At 69.7% G+C, this 8,833-nt stretch overlaps 1 protein-coding gene across 1 annotated transcript in view; it reads right to left on the bottom strand.

Moving 5' to 3' along the window:
• Nucleotides 1–815, bottom strand: part of CDT1 (chromatin licensing and DNA replication factor 1) — a 10,262-nt gene extending 9,447 nt beyond the window's left edge. Inside the window, exon 1 of the mRNA XM_026092046.1 lies at nucleotides 808–815. Within this exon, the coding sequence (XP_025947831.1) occupies nucleotides 808–815 (8 nt within the window). The remainder of the gene's footprint in view (nucleotides 1–807) is intronic.
• Nucleotides 816–8,833: the final 8,018 nt, after the last annotated feature.

Raw genomic sequence — 8,833 nt, 5'->3', positions numbered from 1 at the left:
CGCCGAGGGGCCGGGCGGCGGCGGCGCCTATAAAGGCGGCGGCGGGCGCGGGGCGGTGCGCTTTGCTCTGCTCCGCTCCGCTCGCTGCGGGACCGGCCCTGCGCAGCCCAGCCCCGGCGGGGCGGAATGAGCCCGGCGCGGGGCCGCCTGGAGCCATGGAGCGGCGGGTGCTGTGCGCCGGGCTCTACTGGCTGCTGCTGCCCCTGGCCCTGCTGGCCGGTGAGTGCCGGGTCGCGGGCGCACGTGGGCGGCGGGACCCCCCCCCCCTTCCCCGCGCGATACTTTGTATCCGCTCGGCGCTACTTTGTATCGGCCCGGCCGGGGGCGCCCCCGGGGGTGGCGGCGCTGGGGGTGCCCGCCCTGGGGGTGGGGGGGTGGAGGCTTGTGGGTGGCCCCGGTGTCCGGTTTGGGGGGGGGGTGCAAATGTGCTGCCCACGCTGCGTGCGCTGGGGCCACCCATGGGTGAGGGGAGCTGCTGGGGTGCCCCGGTGAGCCTGGCTGCGGTAGGTGGGACCCCCCCAGCTGGGATAGGCTGTGCTGAGTGTTGGGGGGCTGCCAAGGCCACCCATGGGTGAGTCAGCTTCCCCCCCCCCCGCGACGAGCGGGCTCCCCGTGCCGCGGTGCCTGGGCACCGCCTGTCGCGGTGGCRGGGAAGCGGCTCGGCGGTCCGGGGCTCTCCCCGCAGCGAGGAAGCGGGATGAATCAGTGCAGGCCCACTGGCCGCCCGCGGGAAGCGAGGGGCCCACGCGGGAGCGTGACGTGCGGCGCCCGGCTCCGCAGCGCTGCGATAAGAGGTCTTAATCCAACCTCGGCATCTCGTGGCCCCTGCAGCGTGCTCGCGCTCGGGTGCTGTGACTCTGCCTGCGCCTCCTGGCTGCAGGCACCCGAGGCTGGAGTGTAACTGGGGCTGCTGCCGTGGGAATGACCCTTTTCCTCCTGTTCCCGGGCCCAGGGAAGGGGGAGCAGGAACAGGGGAGCCCTGACCCGGCACAGAGCCTGGGGGGCGCTGGCTCGGGACAGGCTCCTTTTCCTCGCTGCCTTCTGGAACGCTGAACTRGGAACGTGCCTGATCCTGAAAACACAGCAAAATTTTCCTTGCTGGTGCGGTGCTGAGCTGCTGGCAGGCTGGGTGCTGGCTCCTGGGTGTGCACGCACTGCGGCCCCCAGCAGAGCCGCTCCAAGGGGAGTGAGACGTGGGGGGCGCGGGCAGCTCCCACAGCGCGCCCTCAGGTCGTGCCGCCGGCTGCGGCCCTGCGGGGCACCGCACCTTTGCTCCAGCAGCAGCACCCGCTAACGACAGACACGTGGAAGCCAGTCAGGGCTGAAACCGTCTCCCTGGAGGTCAGAAGCGGCGGGTGTTTTGCAAGTTTTATCACCGAAGGCCAGAGCTGCGCGCCGGACGCCAGCAGGCTTGGTGCGCCGGGTGCCTGCCGCGGCTCCTGCCCCGGTGCGGCCTTGCCCGCTCCCCGCGCCGTCGAAAGGGCATGCATTCCTCCGCTGGATTTCGCAAACCTGCTCCTGGGAGACGGGGCTGCTGTTGTGGAGGCTCTTTTGCAACAGGCTGCTCGGCCTYGCGCTGGGGTTGAGGAGGACGCTGGGCTCCCGGCAAGGTGGCCGGCCCCCGCCTCGGCTGCGCGGCCGGGCACCTCCCCAGGGCCACGGCGGGGAGCGGGACACCTACCTCGGCTGCAGCCTCTGGCTCTGCGAGGCTGGATTCGTCACTCCAAAGCTGCTCTAAGCCCATTTTAAGCAATGTTGGCCTTTGAAGGCAGATGCACCACCCACCTAGGCAATCATCTGGCTACTAGCCTGGAAAATACCAGTGTCCTGAGACTTGCAGAACAAGAATCAGCTCTTTGAACCTGGGCTGCTCGGGGAAACGTGTTCGGGGACTCTCCGTTTACCTTTAAATAGACTCAAAGGAAAACCTCTGCAGGGCCGTGGAGCCTGGCGCTCCATAAACAGGATTGTTCAACAGCCTCCTTGCGCCCGGCCCCGTGGTGCGGGCGCAGGCGGCCCGGCGGGTGCTACGGCGCCTCGCAGGGCATCCGCAGCTGGGAGAAGCTGCAACGCAACTTCTGCAACAAGCAAGTGTCACCGCAGCCCTGGGCAACGCGTGCTGCCTGCGAGGGAAGCGTACCCGCTGCGGTGGCACCTGGCAGGTCAGGGCCATGTCCAGCAAGTGAACCCAGAGCTCCTGACCCCGCTGCATTTCGGCTTGCCGCGGCCCGGCCGGCTTTTGCAGAAGCAAACTGGGCTTTCTGGGCCTCCGGCGGAGGCAGCTCGAGCGGGGCGAGACTTGCTGGCGGAGGAAGTTGGTGACTGTTGAAAAAGCTTCTCTATTTGCTCTAGYTTATGTGGGGAGTGACTCAGTGTATCGTGCAGGATGTGAGGAGGTTAATTATAACCCTGCCTACAAACTGGGCTGGGAAGGTGTCCGGGTGCTGGTTGCACACCGCCTCCCTGGCAGGGCTGCCCGGCTGCAGGAGCCRCTGGCCCCCTCCCGCGGCGTGGGCTGGCGGCTATGTGGGTGCTGCCTTGCTGGGTGACACGTGTCCTCCTGCGACTTCGGGCGCTGCCAGGGCTGCAGCCCCTGTGGGGCGGAGGGGTCTCTCGTGCCCCAGCTGAGCCGTTGCTCCCGTTGTGTTGGGCTTGCAGCCCTGCGGGTCCGCTCTCTCCGCTCTGCGCCGCGGAGGCTCTGGCCGAGGCCGCTGGCTCCCCAGCGGGCTCCTGAAACCCTAGTAGCGCGGTGTAATATTCCCTCTGCTTCATCAGGGGGTTGTTTAAATTTGGGACCTCGTTTAGGCAGCTGCTGTCCAGGGGGATCAAATCCAAGGTGCTCTTGTTTCTGCTATTTAGCTGCTTGTCAAAATAGATGTGCAGGTGACTCGTTGGGCTCGGGGTCCCGCCRGCATGGCAGAGGAGCACCGAGCGCCTGCTCCGGCGCCCCATCCCGGCTGGCCGCGGGGGCTTGATCCGTGCGGCGAGGGGGGAAACTGAGGCACGGGGCGATGCAACCCGCCCCTGGGCTCCGCGGGGGAGCGGCGGCCCCCGAGCACAGCCTGCCTCCGCCCGCGGCCCTCCCGGCCTTCCTTTCCCTGCAATTAGGGCTCTTCCCGAACGTCCGGAGGATGTTGCTTGCGGCTCCAAGCCAGCTCGGCGCTGGGCCCTGTGGCACGGCCGGGGCTCGGGCGGCCCCTCGTCCCCCGCGGGCCAGCGCCGCCCCGGGGTCCCGAACTGAGGCTCTGCCGCGGCCCCGCTGCCTGCCGGAGCTGCCCACCCGCGAGTCCCGCAGCCCCCTGGGCCTGCTGCGAGGAGACGGGGTCCCCCGGGGGGCCGGGGCCGGGCTGGGTCCCGGCACGCCGCGGGGAGCCCGGGTGCGGGCAGCCGTGTGGGCTGCAGCCAGCTGCCTCCTGTGGTCAGGTGCTTTTTTTCTTTTTTTTTAAATGAGGGGAAATTCAAAAAAAAAAAGTCACGGATGTCTCCAAGAGAAACAACTCCTGCTTCCTCCCCAGGGCAGGGCCGTGGGGGATGGTGCGGGCGCAGGGCTGGCCCCTGGTGCYGCTGTGGGCCGAGCCCTGGGCCCCTCGGCACGTGGCCCTGCGCCCCCGTTTTGGGGTGCCCCGTCTCCCCCCGGGCTGAGCGCTCGGCAGAAGTACGGGCATGTCCAGGCGGGCACCCAGCGTGCCGGGACGAGCTGCAGTGCGTTGTGCTGGTGCCGCGGGGCGAGAGGAGCCGCTCGGGGATGCACCGGGTCCTGCCTCCCCGGGGACCCGGCACCCTGTCCCGCAGTGCCCGTGGCGAAGGGAGCAGCCTGCTGGGTGCCTGTGGTGCTGGGTGTCTCTTCGTGTTGCTCCAGGCTGGATTTACAGGACTTTATCAGGAGCCCGTGGTTAGCTGCCGTGCCAGAGCCTGGCCGGAAGGAGTCCGGGCACGGCGGGGCCTTCCCGTACCCTGGCCGTGGCTGCAGACCCGGGAACGTCCTGGGATGCTCGGGCTGGGCGAGGAGGGGGGGCTTGTTCAAACCCTGCCCCGTAACATCCCCGTGTGGCGTAAGCGATGGAGACTGAGCTGTGAATGGAAACTATCATTGAGGCTCCGGCAGCGTCCTGGTGCTGAGCACCCTGCTCTGGGGGCCTGAGGGCTGCTCCGGCCCCTTGGCGTGGGAGCAGAGGGCTCTGACGTGGGGAGGTCCCGTCAGTGCCGGCTGTCCTTGTCCCTGTGCTTTCCTGGGGGTTCCCGGGTGCTGCGTCCCCTTGTGCCCTGCTCACGGGGACCGTCAGCGCGGGGGGAAGCCGGCGCCTGGTCCCGGCTCAGCGCCGCGGCCGCCCCTTCCACCTCGCTCCGCTCTTGCTTCCTCCCGCGCTGAGCACAGATGAGGGTGGGCGGCGGGAGGCCCAGGGTGGCCGCTGCAGGGACAGCCCGGTGCCTCTGCTCCCCGGCGCTGGGGTGGCCGCGGTGCCGTCCTCCTGGGCAGGCCTAGCCCTCGGCCTTTCCCATCGCGCTGCGCGATCCCGGGGCCGGCAGCACCGCAGCAGCTAGCCGTGGGCACGGCGCCAAGCCCGGTGCCCTCCGGGGCAGCTCCCACGGTGGCCCCAGGGAGCTATGATGGTCCCTGTCTCTCCGCGCTGGCAGGAGTGGGATTAGTTTTTCCACAAAAACAGGATATGGCGGGGTGAAATGGTGTGGCTGGTCCCTCGTCCCAGAAAGAGGAGTTGGGGCTTGCTAGGAATCCAGCCGGGAATGTGCCCCGCATGCCTGGGGCTGGCTCTCCCAGGGCTCTTGCCTGCGCTTGGCAGCGCCGGCCCCGGGGCTTGTCCCCGTGGGCCACCACGCGGAGCTGCCCGGCTGCTGGGACACTGCAAAATCCACCCTGTCTCCGCGGCACAGCCTCCTCCCGGGATCAGGGAGAGCCACTCCGGTGCCGTGCGTGGCCGGGTTCGTTAGCCTCCGCCTGGCTCTGCCCAGCGGGTGCAGAGCGCGGGGCCCTGGGTGCAGAGCGATGCCCCGGGACGCTTCCCGGGGCCTCCGTGCACCAAAACCCACCCAGCTCCAGCCACACTGCCGCCCGGCCGTGCCCGGGAGCCCCTACCTGTGGCAGGGACGGAGCTGGGCCGGGGCCAGGCAGAGGCCCAGCGCGGGCACCCCGGGCCCTCGCCGCAGCCCCGCGGGGGGAAAGTGGCTTGGCYGAGCTGCCTGGCTGCCGCCGCAGGTGACGGGGCTGTGCGAAAATAGCAGCGCGTGCAGTGAATTAAAGAGCTCTGCTAATTAATACCGAGCGGCCGCGGGTCCCAGCAGAGAGAGCGGCTGTGCCGGTGCCAATCAATGAGCAGCTCCCGGCGCGGGAGTGGGTGGAGGGGTGCGGGACCGGCCGAGGGAGGGCAGCGGCCATGGGCGAGCCATTTGGGGTGAGATGGGTGTTTTCTGTGCCGCAGGCTCTCCCTGGGCTGCATGGAGAGAGCCAGCTGGGCGCCAGGGGCATGGGAGAGGTTCGAGCTGCGGGGAGCCGGGCCGTCCCGCGGGCGCGCTGGGGCTGGCCTCGCCGTGGGGCAGCGGGGAGCGCTGCGCGGAGGGGAGCACCGCTCGCGGGCCTCCCCCCGGGCCGGCTCCCCTGCCGGCGCTGCCGCCCCAGCAGTGGCGCGGGAGCTCTCAAGGGAAGATTAAAGGCTGGTGTTTAAAGAAATCCAGTGCGTCTTGCTGAGCTCCCCGGTGCTGTGATTTATCCGCCTCTCAGCATATTAACTTGGTTAATATTTCAAGTGCTTCTGGCTGCCAGCTCCGGCTGCAGTGACGGATTAATCCTCTAGCAACGTCAGAGCTCTCCTGGCTGCTCCGGAGTCCCCTGATGGCGGGGGAGGAGGCTTGTAGAGAGGCTTTTTGGGGACGCGGGTCCAGCCTGCTCAGCCCTGACCGCTTGGGCGCAGCCTGCCCAGGTGCTCGGACCTTGCTGGGGGGGGGCGCGGGCGATGCCCAGCAGAGGCGTCGCAGGCAGCGGGTGGCCGCGCGGAGCCGCGTGCCAGCAGGCACCGTGGCGCTGGGCTGGGGCACGTCGCGCCGTCCCGGCTGGCTCCCTGCAGGGTGGTCCGGGAGGAGCAGGGTGCTGCGTGGGGCGCAGCCGGCCCCGGCGCTGCTCTGCTCCTGGCGCCGTTTCCCCACTCGGCAGAACTGGTTTTCCCCTCCGCTCCTCCCCGTGCGAGCGCTCCCCCTGCTCCATCGGCACCGCCGGCGGCGGGGGAACCGGTTCCCTCCCAGTCCGTGCAGGGCGAAGCGCCCGCGCTGCTGCGGCTGGGTGCCCCGGCCCCTCCGAGGAAGGCACCCTGGAGAGGCGGGTGCAAAGCTGAGGAGCGCGTGCACGTCCCAAACGCAGGCTGCCCCGAGCCGGAGTCACGGATGCCGGGGGAGGAGCTGCGGCCTCCCTGCAGCTGGGCCCGTCTCGGGAGGCTCCGTTAAAATCTTTCCTCCCCAAGGCCTGAAAGGTCCGCAGAGCCCCGGTGCTGGCGGCCGAGGGGCTGGCCCAGCGCGGGGGCCGTGGCGAGCAGCGACCGCTCTCCTCGCGGCCTCCCGGGAGGCTGACGCAGGAACTTTCCCAGTGCCGGGCTTGAGCTGGGCTGCCTGTGGAGGGAGCGGGAGCTGTGGCCGGCTGCACCCCTGCTCCCAGCCTCAGGGCTGGGGAGCCGGCTGGGCTCGGTGCCGAGGAGAGGGTGAGCAAGCGGTGCCGCGCTGCAGCAGGGCTGCCTGGCTGCAGGGTCCCGCGGGTGCTGCCACGGCCGGGCTTGGTTGATGGCTCTGGCCGGGTGACGGGATGCGCAGGAGCTGTTCCGCTTGTCCCGTGCCATGTGCAGTCCCTCCTCCGCCAGCGTGACTCAGGCCAGTGGCTCCGGCACTCGTCTCCAGCCCAAATATGGTTGTGTTTGCCAGGGCCGGAGCAGGGCTGAGGGGAGGGCGCCTTTGGGTCCCCCGCCATGACCAGGGATGTGGCCAATCCTGCAGCTTGCTTGGGTGCTCTCAGCCTGAGCATGCTTCTGGGGGCCACCACGATGGCTTGCGGCTCTGCTCCTGGTAGCTGTGCTTTGCTGGATCGTGCCACTCCAGATGCTCAGGGCACAGTGGTGCTGCAGCCGGGCAGCCTGGCTCTGCTCCCGGTAGCCATGCTTCACCAGACTGCTGCTCCAGATGCTCGGGGCATGGTGGTGCTGCAGCCAGGCTCTGCTCCTGATAGCTGTGCTTCACCAAACCATACTGCTCCAGATGCTCGGGGCATGGTGGTGCTGCAGCCGGGCAGCCGGGCTCTGCTCCCGGTAGCGGTGCTTCACCAGACCATGCCGCTCCAGATGCTCGGGGCACAGTGGTGCTGCAGCCAGGCTCTGCTCCTGATAGCTGTGCTTCACCAGACCGTGCTGCTCCAGATGCTCAGGGAGCAGCAGTGCTGTGACCGGGCAGCCGAGCACCCGGGGCTTGCCTGGAGCCCTGCTGAGCACCCGGCCGCACGGGTTTGCAGCCTCGCTGCTCGCAGGAGGCTTCTCCAAGCCCTTGGCAGTGTAACAGCCAATGCTGAGCCCTGATACCTGCCTGTGTCCTCGGAGCTGGCCTTCGCCTCCTCCCGGGGGTGATGTCCCTGGCCCCTGTGTCCCAGAAGCCTCTAACTGGTGGCATAGTCCCCTGGGCCAGGCGGCGCTGGCTGGGCTGTGCTGTCCCAGCTGTGGGTGCGTGGTCCCTGCGGTGCGTGCTCGTCCTGGGTGCCCGGCAGTCCCCGTCCTCCCCAGGTGTCTCTTGTGCCAGCTGGGCCCCAGCCCCAGTGATGCCAATGGGGCTCTGGCCCCCGCTGCTCCTGTCCTTGCCAGCAGCATCCGTGGGGTGGCTGTGGTGGGGACAGCAGCTTGCGCTGGGGCTGGGTCCCCTGGGCGCCTTCGGGTGCTCCTGTCCTGGAGCAGGGTTGGGGCAAGCGCTGCCCACAGCCTCGGCACGGGCTGGCTGCAGCTCAGCCCTGCCGGGGCTGGTCCTGGCCCCGCGGGCACCTCTGCCCCGGGAAGCGGGATGCGGGGGGCCGGGTGGGAGGGGTGATCCCCTCCCACGTCAGCCGGCGCGGCGGCTCGCGGCCCTCCCCAGGAAGGTTCCTCTCAGCCTCGTTGCCGCTGGCACGGGAAGAGGAATATTTGCTCCATGAGATCATGGTTCACTGAAACGTAGCGCGGCGTTCGGGGAGGTGACGCATCCTGCAGGCGGGGGTCACTGCCGGGAGCCGGCTGGCGGGGTGACGGGCCTCTCTGCAGGCACGGGGACGCGAGCAGGGTCCCGGGTACCCCCCACCCCAGGGTGCAGCCTGGGACGTGGGTGCCTGGGAGAGGCCGGACCCGCGCCCTGGGCTGTCGAGTGCATTCCTGGTGCCGTCCCCTCCCGACCCATTCCCGTGCCACCCTGCTGCCRGATGGGGGTGCCAGGCTGGCTGGTGGAGGGGGGGGGGGAGGTCTCGCCGGCAGCGGTGCTGGGGGCCGTGCGCCCTCCCCGGCCACCCCGCTGCCCTCGTGCATGTCGCCCCGGGATGAGCCGTCCCATAGAAACCCGTAAACACAGGAAGGGCTGTGCCCGGCTCGCTGGTGCGGAGCACGTCCCTGGCACCCGGCCCGCTCCCCCCGGCCTCTCGCCGGGCTTTGCCCCCTTCCCCAGCGGGCAGCCCCGGTCCCACGGGGGGGGGCTGTTCCCACGGCCACGCGGGTGCAGGGAAGGGGCGAGTGTCCCTGCCCCGGCTGAGCCGACACGGGGATCTGGCACCCCGCTGCCGGTGCCTTGTGACCATCCCCTCCCTGGGTGGCCCTGTGGGCTCCCTGGCTTTTGS

This window comes from Apteryx rowi, unplaced genomic scaffold, assembly GCF_003343035.1.
Source record: "Apteryx rowi isolate R43461 unplaced genomic scaffold, aptRow1 scaffold_94, whole genome shotgun sequence".
NCBI lineage: Eukaryota > Metazoa > Chordata > Aves > Apterygiformes > Apterygidae > Apteryx > Apteryx rowi.
Note: the sequence above shows the minus strand (reverse complement) of the source record. Positions and strands in the feature narration are given on the sequence as shown.